Here is a 16,524-nt window from a genome sequence, read left to right as displayed (position 1 = left end):
AATCTGGTATTATGTGTTAAACAACCTACAAAGTTAGCAGCACGTTCTAATAAAATTTGTTTCCATAAAGACTGTCATATTTGCTGTGCCCAAAATTTTTCCTGTGTTCCCCCTCCCCCACAAGTGCCCATATGTTGATGGGGAAAGAAATGGCATTTGGAAATGATCAGAGGGGAGATAAAATCTCAGTAATGAATTATGTTTAGGGGGTCTTCTTTTTTTTTTGCACTTACCTTACTTTTAAGTGGCTGAGGGATGCTTGTGAGTGTCCCTTAGCTTCTACAAATCATCTTACCAGTGGTCTGCACTCTGCAGCCTTCCCAAGTGCCCACAGTTTAACCAAAACCCAGGAGAAGACTTCATAAGGTAACATCTCCATGGGGCTTTTTCATACCAGGAAGTGTGGGCAGCTAGGAATGCTGCAGGGTGTGTGCTGGGTTGGTGAGTGGTGGAGCTCAAACACCACCCTTGGCCACCTTACAATGGAAGAGGTAAGCTCAAAACCCCACAGCCAAAAAATAAATAATGAAACCACTTTTGAAGAGGAATAAATTGGGAGGAGGTGCTGAACCTTAGTGGTGCTGAACCTTCCACTGAAAATAAATGAGGCCAATAATGATATAGGCAGACTAAATAAATTTTATATATATAGTCTATGTATATATATATATACACACACACACACACACACACAGTTTGATATAAACAAATCTAAAGATGATATTAAAGGTTTGTTTGATACACAATTGCTCTCTTTAATCCCCAGAGTATAACTATGATACTTGTCTGGATATGGTTGTGCAGTTTTGCTGAAAGAGGCACATTAACATGTTCCTGGACAGACAGTATTCTTCACTTCAATTTATCATTTTTACCAAATACAGTGTTTACAGTAATAGTAGTATTTCTAGCAGATTTCCATGCATTCTGACTGGCAGCAGAATTCTATGCATGTCTACTCTGAAGTAGGTCACACTGACTTTGAGGGAACTTTACTCCCAGCCGAGTGGGTATATTCTCCAGAGGTTATGGGACTCCAACTCCCATTAGCACCAGTTGGCCTTGTCGAGTGGTCAGAGATGATGTAAATTGTTGTTCAACAACATCTGGAGGACCACATTGCAGCCTAAGCTTGTGATTCTATACCCATCTACTTGAGAGTAAGTCCTGCTATGCTCAATGGGGCTTACTTTTAAGTAGACACATATGGTGATTGTGCTGCAGCTGCGCATATCGCTATCCATCCGCATATAATATCAAAAATAAGCAAGTGTTTGAAGATGAGAGAGAGATCAGTTCTAGAAATAGGGCAAAATGGAGGCTTGCAGTCATTTGATTGGCTGTCATTGAGAGTTCCCTGAAGCCTTACTGCTGACTTTAATATTGGTTAAAAGTAAAAGCTTGTTTCAAGGAAGGCATATATTAAGTTGATTAAATTCTGCTCTGTGAAGTAAGCTAATACATGTTTTTGAAGCTTTGCCATATTGGAGATTGGCAGCTATTTATGTCCCTTGAGTAATGTATTTCTAGTAAGCAGGTGCACAGGATGGCAGGATGAAAACAGGCTTTTGTGCCTGTGCAAACCAGTACAGCAGCAACAGCGGTGAAACAAAAGGCTGAGAGGAGATGCTCTTTGCCTCTGAGCTGGTATTCACAAACTGGTTGTAGATTACTTACTAGACTGGAAACAATTTTAAAACTAAAATTCAAATCTGTAGTATTGCCTAATCCAACAGCTCCTTAATGCAAGCAAAACTAACATTGCAGAGGAGCAGACTTTTAAACACCCAGATTTATGCTAGGCAATCAATCAGACATTAAAGCGATCATCCTATAGACAAGACCAGGAATAGATGGCACTATAAAGAGAAAACACATTTCTGTTTATCAGCTATTCAGTGAATTGGACTGCTGTGAAGTAAATGAGTAATGAATTTTAATCCAGTGTTTTTAGTGCATTGCCACTTTCCATTTCAATCTTTACCTAGTAGATATAGCAAGGATTTCTTCTTCCTTTTTTTAGTGGGACTCTTGTGTCTGCAACAAGTGTGGAAGAAACAGAAACTCAGTAGGAAATGCTTTTCTTGGTAGATACAGTGATGCAGGAAATGTGTTCATTGATAATTCTTTGCTTCGGAACACTGGATAGAACACAGTAGTTTAAATGTATATGCTACCTTATTAGCCCCTTAAATATATATAATTATTCTAAAATAAAATTCAACAAAACCTAAACTTTAGATATATATATATATATTGAAAGCATCATTGTAAACCTCAGACTTCTGGAGAAAGGCTTGAAATTCCTCTTACAGAAAACTGATAAAAGTAGGGGGAGGAACTCTGTAAACACCCATTCTTCGAATTGCTTTTTGTACAGAGCTGTCCTTTGAAGTTTTCTGCAATGTTCTTGACATCGTTTGTCAATTATGTGGACTAACTTGCATGAAAGCTTCTGTTGTTTATTTGCTGATGAGACAAATATGTTGGTCACGCCAGGAAACGTAATATATGTGCAGATTCAAATGTTGCTGTTTAAAAACAGGCATCATTGCGCCTTCCTCTTGAGACTAATTACATTCAGAGATTGCCAGCAGCAGACCTTGAATCAAGCACTGCTGCCTTAAACATATCAGCTGCACTGATGTGATCTGCTTTGCACAGCAGGCAGCACTTGGCAGTGTCGTTGAGCCTTTCAGCATCTACACTCGCTACAGGAGGAACTGTGCTGGGTGCAGAACAAGCCTTTAAAAAGAGAAAATGTGAAATAATGGTTAGTCTTGGCTCAACAACTGTTCTAAAGATTCATCCCAACCCCAGTGTTGGTTCTTGTCCAAAGGAGATAGGAACATTGGGAGCCTTATACTGAGCCTTGACTGACCATCAGTCTGTCCAACACTGTGTTGACCACACTGACTGACAGCAGCTCTCTGGGAGATGCCAGGAATTGAACCTGTGACCTTCTGCATTCAACCAGGTGCTCTACAACTTCCCCCAAGATATAAAAGAGCTTCCCAAAAATCACATAGCTGATGTGTTTCCTGTCTTGGCCACTATAGTTTTAGAACCCTTCTGCCCCTGTAAAGAAAACTTTAGCCACTGTGGAAACTGAACCAATTCCACTTCCTTTACAAAATGTCTTTATTATTTAATCTTAAATCTGGGCTGTTTAATATCAGTGCTATGCTCACAAACTATTTTTATGGGATATTGCCTTATCCTTTAAATGACTGTTCACTTGTTTATGTCTTACGTGAATCAGAGTTATCTCTCTCGCATCCCTCCGTTGTTTTCTGCGAAATGTAGCCATAAGTTTCATCCACGTGTCAAATAAACTAGCTTTTGGGAAATAGTTCATGGGGGGGGGGGGTTCCAGGCTTGTGTGAAATTGAACAGATTTGTGTTTTAGGTTATTTGATAAAAAGTTTTCCCTTTCTCTCCCTCCAAATGTTTTTAGACAAAAATACATGGGCTTGGATTTGTAAAAATACATGCACCTTGGAATGTTTTGTGCCGGGAAGCAGAATTTATGAAACTGAAGATGCCCACAAAAAAGGTTAGTTTAAATATTATTTTATACTAGGAAACATAAAACAGTTACTTATGGTTTAGCGTGGTTATTTTCCAAATGTTGATTAATTTACATGTCCTTATGAACAATTTTTGTCTTTAAATACAAGAAGTGGAGAAATTAGCTTTCTACTTAATATAATTTGCTATACAATTTATAATGTAATGCTGTGAGCTGTGAGTATGAATGCATATTCTGTGCACAGTGACATAACAATGTGTGGTTTGAGATGCACGTGGGGAAATTGCTACCATTTTCCAGTTTGTTTATTAACATTTATATCCATTTCCCCATGAGTCGCACCCAAGCAGCTTGCCCAGGTTTGCATTTCATTCGGCTGCACCTTAGTCTATTGCTAACATCCACCCATTCTAGAGCTGACCTCCCACACTCAGTCAAGAGACTGCTTATTATGTTTTCCATGACTGCCTCACAACACTAATGAGGCCACCACAGCCTTTTACGGGCAGACTGATAACCAAGTACAGTATGCCAGGTTCCATGGCATGTCCAAACAACCTCAGGACCAACAAGGGAATATTCTCTTCATCAAGGAACAGCCCTCTGCACATACTTGAGGCATTTTGTTTAAGAAAAGAAAAGAAACAAACAAAAAATACCCTTCTCCCAAGAAAAGAAACAGTCTGCATGATCAGGTAAACCAAAATAGGGTTAGCAACCCTAACATGAACAGCACACATCTGCTCTGCAAACCTAAAATGGTTGTGTATCCTTTTAGATGCCATTGCTTCTCCTCATGTAGGGCAACTTATAGAGAAATTGTTCTCTGTTAGACACAACTGCATGGATCCCAACAAGAGTGAAGTTCTAAATATCCTCTGAGGGGAAGCCTTGTAACCAAGTCACAAAGTGAATGACATTTCTTCTCCATCAGTGCTAGAGGTCTTGCTGCAGCAGTGTAATTGAATCCCATGTCTTCTTGTCTATGACAAGGCCACCCTTGCTCTCTATGCTATGGGACATTGCAGCTGCAACACATGGGTGATATAAAAGACCCAGGGAAAGAGTTCCTTTCTCTGTGTATGATCTCCCAACGCTCTGATGTGAAAGGGCAAATACAAATAAGTTGGGTTCTGTGTCCTTCACTCCAGTGCTGCCTGTCACCACCAGCAACATCACAACAAGGTCGTGGTTCCATATATAGATTTATGCGTGTGAAGAGTCCCATGTCTATGCCCAACATTTGGCGAGCATGAAAGGATTGGTTGGACCTAGTCCTGCCTTCCCAATGAATCTTTGAATTGTCATTATGAAAGTGACAGCACATTGTCACCGGATGACAGGAGGATGTGATGAATGTGAAGCTTCTGAGGGAAGTATCTGTACCTGTTCAGGGTGCAAAACTGAGAAATGGATCAATATTTAATGACATGCTAAGTGCAGAAAGCAGACTCTGCAGGGAAATGTCTCTAATGGAACAGGAGACAGCCTGAGAGTACATAGTAATTTATTGCAAGTAAAACTAAAATTAAACTTTGGGATTTCAGTTTTAGATTAGGAGCTGATCCATTCCCATTTATCATGCGACTTATTTTAATTATGTTTCTAAATTTTACAATAGCCTGCCATTATACTGAAGAAAGTTAAATTATGGAGGTGTAGGGTTGAAAGGGATCAGATCTTGTCCAACTGCATAGAAGTAGGATTGTTCTTTTCCCAAAATAGATGGGAGCATCATGATCCAAAGCAGGAAGTACTATTATACCGTAGCTAAAGCTATGTATACTCATTGCTAAAAAGGGGGGATGGGAGATAAAGAAAATTCTGCAATCTGTATAAATTGTTCTAATTTCCTTAATCCTTTATTGGGGATCATTTATTGTATATTATTATTGTTTTAAACATTAACAGGGTTCAATTCAGAGTTCCCCAGAGCAGAACTTCACTTACTAGATTCTCTCACTGGCAGAGAGCATTCAAAGGGTGTACTTATCACCTATTTCCAATTTTCATTGCCCCTTGTACTGTACAGATTTTTATTTTTATTTTCTTTTGAAGAATGTTCTGTTCTGGAAGCCTTGGTATCCTTTGTCAATGACTTGAAATAAATAATGGATTGTTTGTTTGTTTGGTCCTCAGGTATATCAAATTCATCAACCTCATGGCCTATTGAAAAAAATCAATTCCGTAATTCAAAAAATAACGGAGCCCATCCAACCTAAAGTGGCAGAACACAAACATCAGACAGTGAAACGCCTCTCCTACCCCTTCTCCAGGGAGAAACAACACTTGTAAGTCAAAGTTCGTCATCTTTAATGTCATTTTCAGCAAACTCGGCCTCTGGGAATACAACTTGAAGATAAATCATGAGAATATTAATAGAAATACGTAGGCCAGTGTTTAGATGCAACTAGCACTAAGATGATCATTTTTTCCAAATAAACAAGATCTCGTACGACTCGAAGAAGAGCCTTGTCTTAGTCAGCTTCCCTAAGAAAGTCTTAAACAAAGAAATATTTGTGCCTCTTCGAAGTTAGCAACATCAGTAGAGAAAGACAGCTCATATAGCTATAATTGTTCTCATCCGAAAGCTAAAAACAATTGAGTTATGCCACTTGCATGCCAAAGCGGCACAAACAATAGAGTGGCCATCCTGTGTTTCAGTCTGTTAAATGCTCAGTGTTTGCCTGAAGCAGGCATGAGAGGGAATGAGTGGGGGCAGTAATTCAGCTAACAAGTCCTGTCAGCGCAAGGATTTCTACTTGCACAATGGGACTTCGACTCCTCACATACCTCGCACTCCCCCTCCAAATCTGTTGGGGAACCCCAGAACAGATTTAGGAGATGCAAGAGACAGGAAAGGGGGGGAATGGTCTGCTGTGCAAGCAACAATCCTTGTCCTGACACGACCCCAGGTCTCTCGTGTCCTTCAAGGTTCCCCATTGGTACCACCCACTGTGGCAAATAAAACAGCATACTTCAGTGACTTGGGCTAATCAGCACACTCCAGGGCTAAAAATCAGCTTTCAATGTGATCAAAACTTTTAAAAACTATCATGTACTGTCCACAGATGAAGGGCTTCTTTGGTTGCCAGTGGTAACGCAGGGAACCAAGAAGTAATGCTTAGGATTCCTAACTGTATGACCAGAAGCTGCAGGTGACCAGCTTTCCACATTGTTGAGTGGTGGTCGACATAGCTCTTTCCCCCTGCAACTATCACATGCTAAGTGGCTGTATGGATTTGCTCCAAATGTAGGTTAAGCAGGAGATAAGAGAGAAGCTTTTGCTGTCTTAGGGACCCCATCCTCATAGCTGGGTAACTGTAAAAGTACAGTGGTACCTCTGGTTACGAACTAAATTCGTTCCGGAGGTCCATTCTTAAGCTGAAACCGTTCTTATCTGAGGCGTGCTTTCGCTAGTGGGGTCTCCCACTGCGCGCACGCCTCTAGCACGTGATTTCCGTTTGCATTCTGGGGCAAAGTTCGCAACCAGGAGCAGCTACTTCCAGGGTAGCGGAGTTCGTAAGCCAAAGCGTTCGTAACCCAAAAGTATCACTGTATAAGAAATGTGTGTCCTTGGTATCTCTGTGTGACAGTTAGTGCGGATTTTAGCTATCCTTATAGGATAAATAATGATTCTTTGCAGCGTAACGAATGTGCCTTTTGTTTTGTAGAGACACACTTGTACTGTACCCATTGTGTGCTTACTGCACCATTTATTTTGTGTGAAAGAGGGAGAGAGGGGGGAAAAGAGATTTGCAGATAGAAGTACCATATATGAAATCACCAGACAGCCACTTTAATATTGCAAGAGCAGCAACAGGTGCTACACATTGTCTAGGAAACAGAGTTTATTATTCTTCCCATCAGAGTGCACATTCAGTTTGGCTACAGAATATTTGGGGGCTTCTGAGATTTCTAGAGAGGGATGGCTGCTGTCTAAAGATCTGGAACTGGAAGCAAAAAAGCACTGCATTGGAGATATTTATTATTCCAACACATTTAAGATGCTACTGGTCCTTTTTCAGGGAAATTCAGAGAAATAAAGAGTCAACGTTAAGATGTGCCATCTCTTCTTTTGATATAACCCTTTGAAAGACACACACAGCCAGAAAATAAAGTTGACTTGTTTGAAATCCATATTATACATTTAATCACTTCCCCCCCTTTTCAATGTTTTGACAGATTTGACCTCTCTGACAGAGATTCCTTTTTTGACAGCAAGACCAGAAGTACCATTGTAAGTATTACAATATAATACTTATGTTATAATACTTACATTATAAAAAATATTGTATTCCCAGTTTACAAACCAACCCTAACTATTTCTACTCAGAAAAAGTCCAATATGGCTTGAATTCAATAGAGTTTCCTCCCAGTTAATTTCTTATTTATTTATTTATTTATTTTATTTAACAAAAATTGTATGCTACTTGATTGTAAGTAAGCCTGTAAGCAGTTTATAAAATGCAAAATCAAAATCCTTCTTAAAAACAGATATTTAAAAACATTCAAATGCTAATAAAGATGTACAGTAACTTAAAACAGTGCTTTCTTTTTTTCTTGCTAGTGGAGCTAACTTCCCCCTATCACATGAGTCATCTCCATGTCACAGAAATGTCAGTGGCGGTGTTGTATGAATCTCAAGCCAGGTCATCCTGAATTGAATTCCTGTCCTCTGTATAGAATTACTATGAAATATAGGAACAGAAAGTAATGACAAGAAGTGCTCCTAAAACATTTCATAAATGCCCCCCTACACACACACACACACACACAATGTAACATAGAATACCTGTGAGCTGGCTCTTGGGCATATTCACAACAAAGAGATTCCCCACCACAAACACATGTTCCAGAGTGGCCCCAGACAACAGCTCTCTTTTTGAATTTCAAATCAGAAAAAGTCAGTGAACACTGGACAACCATGTGAACCACTCATCCATTAAAATAGGAAGAAATCACCCATACCCAGGCCTAGTTATGCAGTGCTGACAAATAAGGGCTGAGGATGAGTAGAACCAAGCCTTTCTTTCCAGAATGTGTTTACTCTCATCAAGTGGAAAGACAACCATAGAAAGAATCCGTGGGAAAGAGATAGCATTTTCTGTGCTTCCTTTTGCATTTATCAATAAACAATACATAACTGTAATTGAAGCGTATAATTTTTTATGCACTTATGTAAAGACATTCTCTTCAGCAGGGGACAGCAATTGTCCAGCCCTTCCCCTTTTTAGTCACTTGTTTTCCTTCTTCCCTAAAGTTGTCATCCAGCATTCATTTCTAAGCTCTCTTATAATATTAACTAAATAGGTCAATATTTAGTCACTCCCATCCCTAGCACTGCGTGACAGACAGTTCAGAAACATTCATTTAGTTTTCTCATTTAAAAGTCTTTTCTTCTCAGCTCCTCATCTGACAACTGAGGGGAACATTTTCTTACCCAGTGGCGTAGCGTGGGGGGTGCAGGGGGGGCTGGCCGCACCGGGCACAACATCTGGGGGTTAGGGTTAGGGGGCACAAATCCATGGGTTAGGGGGTGCAAATCCACGGGTTAAGGGGCGCAAATTACTTGCCTTGCCCCGGGTGCTGACAACCCACGCTACGCCACTGTTCTTACCTCCCAGGACTTCATGATTTTGCAGGGGTGACGGGTGACGTTCCATAGCAAACTTAAACATGGCAGAAGGGTCCTTTGTTGTCTTCCCCATTTCTCAGAAACAAGAGAATGCTCCAATTTCCAGCTGCTCTTGTCTACTCTTGAGTGGACTATTAGCATAGTGAAGAAGCTCTATGAGAGAGGAATGACTGTTCAGTGATTTATTTATTTTTAAAAACCCTGCTGGTTTAAAGTCATGAGTTAACACATGTTGGCTCCACAAATCAAGGAAGCTGGAAGCTAAGGCTGACATGACAGACATGACCCATGATCAGCAATGATGTGCAAAGGATTTGGAGGTGCTTGTGATCAGGAGAAAAGCTTTCATTCTTTGCTATGTTAAGATTTCCACCAGCAGGCATGTTGCAAGGCATTTAGAATTGCGTTAGAATCTGAGGTTCTTGATGGAGATAAAACATGCAGAATCAAGAGTATATCTTTGTTGGTCCCCATCACTGCATCCTCCCCATCTGAATTTGTGTCATGCCCATGGGAGTTTCTCGTTTCCAAATGTGGCCATGTTATATTAGAATAGCCGTTGCACATAGCTTGTGCAATATGATTCCCTCCACAGTCATTATATTCCTGGCCAAAAAAATTAACTTCAAAAATTGATCTATGCACGCATCACCTTATTGTACCAGAAGTTGTCATAGACTTGAATGAAATTCAAGACTCACAAGTTCACCAAACCATTGAAGGATCACATGCCCCATCAAGCCTGAATAAAATGCATCAGCCACTTTAGGAAAACAGGAAAGAAATACGTTTTGAAATTGGAGTAAAAAATATCAATGTGCTGATTTTCAGCACCTTTAAACTTGCTGTTGCTGTGGATCAGCTTGATCATGTACACCAGGTTTTCTCTTATTAGCTCAGTAAGTGTCATTTTTATAAACAGTAGAATTTATAATGGTGGGCCTTTTTTTTTTTGTAAACTCAAGGGGCACTCCCATGCCCTTTAATGAGTCACTAATGAATGGCATCCAGTTTGTGGTTGGTCCTCTTGTCTTGTCAGATGTTATGGGATGAAAGGGTCTGTACAAAGGCTTTTTAAATACTTCCTCTGTGGAGTTCTTCCATCTCCCTCCTTTCCTTAATCAGTCCTCAATAATCCAACACTCTCATATTCTGCTCATAACATCAACATTTTTCGTATGCTGATGTCAACTTTCACTTCCTGTGGCTCCTTCAGTAATCCAGTACTGGTCCTTTTCTCCCATATAGAGTTACCTAGCCTTTGTCACGCAGCCTTCTTTCCTTTCTGTTATTTGCAAAGAGAAAAGTAAACGGTTAACAACGTTTATCTATTGCCACTTTAACTGGGAACGTAGGTAATGTATGCTACTCCTACGCAGACTAAAACCATTGCAATTAATGACCCTTAATCAATAGGTTCCACTAATCTCCATGGGTCTACTCTGTGTAGGACTAGACTTAGATACAAGCCATTAGCCCTAATTTTGTTTTAAATAACTGAACAGAAGTCGCTAATATGTGGAGCATCTTTTAAGAACAATCCTCTGGTGACATGCTTATCAGAATTCATTAATTCTGCTTAATGTAAAACTATTTCTTTCTAGATTTTCCACCTTGCAAATATTGTATTTTGAGGGACAGCAAATTAATGCATAATAAAATTTAAGGCTTAAATTAATGAGCAAATTAATGCAGAAACTACTTAAGATTGGAGCTGAAAAAAAGTCTCTTGATTTTATACCAAGCTTCAAATAAATATAAAAGACAAGATACGTACCGGTATATACCTTACAATCAACACCATAGCTCGCAAAATTCACTTATTGCTGTATTCTCTATATCTGTATTTTAAAATGTTAACATTTATAAAATATAAATAACCCTTTTTTAGTTTTCATTTTACAAAACTCTTTTAAGTATCAGTTCTGCCAGAAATACTATCCTTTGTGGTTTTCTTTTCTTTTTCTTTTTTTTCCTTTCCTTTTCTTTTCTTTTTCTTTTTCTTTTTTTGCAAAGGAAGAATAGTTAGTAAGTATAGTTCTTTATTGTTTGTTTCCATGGCGTGATAATCCAGCTGCAATCCACTAATTATATGACTTCTATTTTTGACACACAAAAATCTATCTAAAATGCAAACTTGGCCACAATGCTAAAACGGTACGTGTTTAAACAAAACAGTGCTTAGCAAAACAGAAAGAATGACTTCAGCATAATTCCAAATGTATACCTAGACTTGAAGGTAAGTACACCACTTTGGGGCTCATTAGAGTGGGAAAAGAGCCTATTGTTTTGGAATGTTTTAATTGGCTTGAACCTGCACCTTGGAAGTCAAGGAACCACAAACATGGATGAATCATCCAACTCAATTGGGCAGATGGCAGTTGCGAGCGAACCGTTGTTGTTGTTGTTGTTGTTGTTGTTCAGGAAACTCCTGAATAATAGGAGTAATATGATAGAAATAATACAATATATGTATGGTAACGATCTGGCATACATGGCACTGGCTATAGTTTATAGGGTGGTGACCCAGAAGTGGACATTTGCAGTGATTTTTAACTCATGGAGCAGAATGTACACATATGGGAAGGTATGGTTATCAACCTTAGGGCGGGGGAGAGCAACCGAAGAGTCAGTAATGGCATTCAAAGCAAGAGACATGGAGAGGTATTCACCTACCATGCCCCATTAGAGCAAGGATCGCTGCTTGCATAGCAAGACTTCCCTCCCTCCCTCTCCTCTACTCCTACCCCTGCTTGCATCCTGCACCTTCAGCAAATTTGGGAGATCCCCTAGAAAAGATTTGGGGCACCCAGCAGGGAAAGGAGAAGGAATGCTCACCTTATCACTATATTGAATTCTACCCATACTGTACAAAGCTACTAATTCCTGTGTGCTGAAATAATTGCAAATTCTTAATATTTGATGATGGTGCTCAAGAACTTAAACGTGCCAGTGCTTAAATTTGATCTGTATGCAATCAAAATCTTACTGCTAATTTCCCAAAGGCTACAGGTGACCTAATGTTTATAAAACTATTTTTTCCCCTTGTAGGTTTATGAAATATTGAAAAGAACTACATGCACCAAAGCCAAATATAGCATGGGTAAGAAAGTTTATTTAGCTTGCAGATCAGCATATTTTCCAGATTCCAGAATATTTGAAATTTACGTGTGAAGAGTTTGCAAGTTTTTTTATTCTCTTGTCTAATATAGTTCATGTAACCGAGAGTGATTTGCGTGAGATTTTAACTTGCAGAGATTATGAACTACTTAAACTGATTTTGTGGAGAGAGACTCAGATGATATACTTATACATACCGGTATATGATAAACCAATATATTGCATACACTCACGTTGTTTATGCATCTCTCTGTTTTTAGGCCATCAACCTTTTATGGATACATGCCATATTTCCCATGCTCTTTGGATATAATTCTGCCAGGTCTCAAAACAAGACATGTGCAGTACAGTCCTATGCATGTTTACTTGGAAGTAAGTCCTACTGTGTTTAATATGACTTACTCCCTAGTAAGTGTGTTTAGGCTTTTAATCTTTGTGTGCATCTCTCACTGCGCTACTCTAATCAAAGCTAACCTTTGAAATTTATTGTAATTTCTATTCTGGCAAGCCATTCACCCACAGGGTGTTAAAAACAAGTATGGGAAACCGGATTACTGCCATGCATGTGCAAATATTGGCACAAAGACTGATTAAACAACTTTCGAATAATGGAAGACTAAGCTTTGATTATTTATCAATCCCTGGCTTAAACTTGGCCATTTGATCAACATTTCCCATAGCACTCTTATACACTTCTTTATTTGTTTGTTAAGTACGGTATTTTATTTATTTCATAAAATAATTTATGCTCTGCTTTTTTTGCTTTTAAAAGCCCTATTAAGGCAACTTACAAAGTACAAATCAAATCAGAATGCAAGTTGAGTGGCTTCTGCTGTGCCTTTAAGACACTGTAATGTAGGGTTTTTTTATGGAGGTTCTTCCTTCAGTGGTATGTTATTGAGAAACTTGTTGGAGGAAATACCTTACAGCCTGTATTGGAATATACAGACATATGCCTGAGTCTTGGCACTGTGTTAGAGGAAACTGTAGAGTCTGATGCATTGGTGGCATGTGCCAAGCTGACTTTGTTTCTCTATGGTCTGTACATGCTTCATACAACAACAGTAATCAAACTGGTTGATTTTGTAACCAACCAGGAATATTCATGGAATCAACCCTTGCTTAAAAGCTTGTGTGTTGTTTTAAGAAAGGAAGTGTGATTTTTTTCTTTCAGGAGAAATCAGGTTTCAAGAAATCATTTCCTTTACCTGTGTCTGATCATAGCATTTACAAATCAATTCGCCGTTGTGGTCACAAAGTGGCCTAACAAGCATGACTACATTAACAGAGAAAGTGGTCTGATAAATTATATATTCCTTCCATCAGAAGTGGGGGGTGGGGAACACCAGTGTGCATAGCTTGATTAAAAAATAATGGTTGGGCACTTTCTTCAAATGATGTAAAGTGATGTAATGCCGCCTGGGACTGCATTTTATATAATCCTAACAGTATATCAAAGTGTGAAGTTGGATAGGATCAACAGCCAATCTGAAATGAATTTCGAAATGTCACTAACGCCAAAATCTGACAAGACACTTCCACATTTCTCAGTTTTCAGATGACTGACACCCAGAGCACTTTTCAGCAGATTTCATCCTCGGAACCTTCATTCCGGTTGGAAACATAAGAGCCCCTCAATGAGGAAAGGCCCTAGCCTAATAGTAGAACATTAGCTTTGCATGCAGAAGATTCAATGTTGAGTCCCTGACATCTCCATTTAGGGCTGCGAGAGAATCTTGGAGAGCCACTGCCAGGCAGCATAGACAGTGGTAGATGTAGCTGACCAATGGTCTGATTCAGTATAAGGCAGCTTCCTATATTCCTATATGATCCTCTTTTGAATGGATTGGCTAACAGCATCAGTGTAGGGTGGGGGCTTGTCAAACCAGGAAAAATCACTTAAATGAAGTGATTTCTTGTGGGGTTGCAGCAATAGATTTTCCACTAGCCTAAGTCTGCCACTTGAGTAGGTCATCCATTGACATTTTGTCAAATCTTTTATCAAGGTGTGGGCTTGTTGTTCCCAACCCTTTAATGCTTAACAGAAACACTTACTGATTTGTTTCCTGTGGGCGCTGGGGGGGGGGCAGGGAGCCATTGTGCAAATAATTAATGATGCTAGACAAATGAGCAGTGTTGGCATTTTCTTTCTTCTTCAGAGCATGATCGAAGCTTCTGATGAACTGGGAGCTTTTAGTAACAACTGCACAGATGGTCTTTGGCATTTAATAGACTCAGCCTTCATTTGCCATCTACAGCCATAAACATAACAATGTGCCAGCAGTGCTTAGGCAATAAAACTTGATTATAATTTTTCTTATGGTCAGGCATTCACCTACACCTTCACTCTTTTAAATACTCTAAACAAACAATAGCAAAAGACTTGCTTAGCCAAAGAAATTAACTTCCATTGCGGTTTCACTGCTGATAAATTCATGTGTATGTGTATGTTACTCTTTGTACAACAAATACAACAAATTCACCCTCAAGTGAATTCCATGCTTTAGTCTTTGAAGTAAATTGGTTCAGGGTATCCCAGCTTCCATGTTATTGAGCATGAATGCTCTAAATAGTTTGCAGAAGGTTTAAGTAGCAATGCAGAATTGGATGAAATGTTTGTTGCAAGAGGCAACAAATAACTTTTGTAGACTGTGGCATTAGTATTTCTTCCTGTTGTAAAGTATCCTATCAGTGAAATAACTCTGAGAGCAAAAAATGCACTTAATGAACCTAGGGGTGCGAAACTGAAAATATTTCCCCTCACAGAACACATCACACTGTATGTTTTCATATCCCTGTCCAATGCCTTGTTATCATGTCAATATCCACACTGCTGTTTTCATATTGCTTTTTAATATTGGTTTTGCTGACTAGATCCAAGCCATTGTAGTTAGGGTATCAGAATCAGCATGCATGTTTTCTGAGGTAACATGACCCTTTCAAAGTCTGTCAGGTATCCCGTATTTGGAAGCAGCTATATTAATGCCAGCAGCTGTAATGAAAAACACATCGAGCAATCAAATACTGCAGTCTCCAAGAGTCTGTAAGTAAGCAGTTGCTGGAATTCTGTGGCAAGCTAAAATTTCTAAGCGCATTCTTCACCCATTGCAAAATCCCAGCTATACTTACAGGAGCGCCTGATATATACTCTCTTATTCAATTTCAAATTTTAAAGATGATTCCCCTGAAGAAATAATATACATCCCTCTGAGTCCCCATCGCACAAACATTGTAACTGCTCAATCATACAACTAATAGACAAATGTGTAAACAGGGCAAGGAGAGGGAAGAAAGAAGGAAACTACCCTTTTAAATAAAAGACGAAAATGTGGTAAATATGGTAAGTATAATACCAAGGTCTTTCCAAAGGCTTTCCAAACAGCTTCTCTAATCAAGCTTAAATCTGATTTTTAAAACTCTTTTCTGTGGATGTGTATGTAAGAGAGTGGGAGGGATGGCTATTATTGACACCCCTGGTGGTCAGTCCCAGCTGAACTCTCCTCTTTCTGATAACCTCGCCTTTTGCTACTTCCAAACCTATGGGCTTGCTTTTCAAATCCAACTTGAAGCTTCAGGTTGTGTAATTTATTGCAATGACTAAACTCTTGACTCCGCAGCGTATGACTTCCTCTGATTCTCCACGGCTTTCCGTTTCTTAAAACAAATCATGTTTAATAATCTATACATTCAAAAAGCTGTGAAGGCCAATTAATGGGTGCAGATTCATTCTCTAACAAAATTGCTGATGTTCTGAGAGAGAAATCTCCAGAACTGAAAAGTGGGTTTATGTGAGGGAATTCAGACTTGGAAGCATAAATAGATATCCTCTGTTGTTTTTCCAGGGATCACCAGTCTGCTTGCCAATGGCGTTTACAGTGCTGCATATCCCTTGCATGATGTAAGTGGTCTTGGAATATATTTTATGTTTCTAGAAGCTGATACCAAGAATCCTTAACATGTTAGGTATGAATGACACTATCCTAAACATCTTCAGCCTTTCATGAGTCCAGCATCCTCCCTCTCTGCTTGCATATTACATTTTAGCAATTTCTTCAGGCCAACTTTTTACGGGTGTTGTAACACAAATAATAACTTTCTTTAGCTGTATATGAATCAGAGCCGTAAAAATGACTCAGCAAATGACCTGCTCAGCAAATAACCATGCTTTTGACCTTCTTCTGCCAAGGACACTGGGATTGCTGATACATATTTATATCCGTGGCACCATGTAGCT

The 16,524-nt window shown here is 39.2% G+C and overlaps 1 protein-coding gene across 5 annotated transcripts in view; it reads left to right on the top strand.

Annotated features, from left to right (window-relative positions):
- The window catches only part of ANO1 (anoctamin 1), a 148,000-nt gene that overhangs the window by 73,748 nt on the left and 57,728 nt on the right, over positions 1-16,524 (top strand). For 3 of the 5 annotated variants that reach the window (XM_081891409.1, XM_081891405.1, XM_081891407.1), the window contains exons 4-9: positions 3,458-3,556; positions 5,672-5,823; positions 7,718-7,772; positions 12,222-12,273; positions 15,565-15,630; positions 16,133-16,188. In XM_081891409.1, coding sequence (XP_081747535.1) covers positions 3,458-3,556; positions 5,672-5,823; positions 7,718-7,772; positions 12,222-12,273; positions 15,565-15,630; positions 16,133-16,188 — 480 coding nt within the window. The remainder of the gene's footprint in view (positions 1-3,457; positions 3,557-5,671; positions 5,824-7,717; positions 7,773-12,221; positions 12,274-15,564; positions 15,631-16,132; positions 16,189-16,524) is intronic. The other 2 variants (XM_081891406.1, XM_081891408.1) reach the window with 1 other exon arrangement.

Source organism: Podarcis melisellensis (assembly GCF_964234715.1).
Source record: "Podarcis melisellensis genome assembly, chromosome: 1".
Classification (NCBI taxonomy): domain Eukaryota; kingdom Metazoa; phylum Chordata; class Lepidosauria; order Squamata; family Lacertidae; genus Podarcis; species Podarcis melisellensis.
Note: the sequence above shows the minus strand (reverse complement) of the source record. Positions and strands in the feature narration are given on the sequence as shown.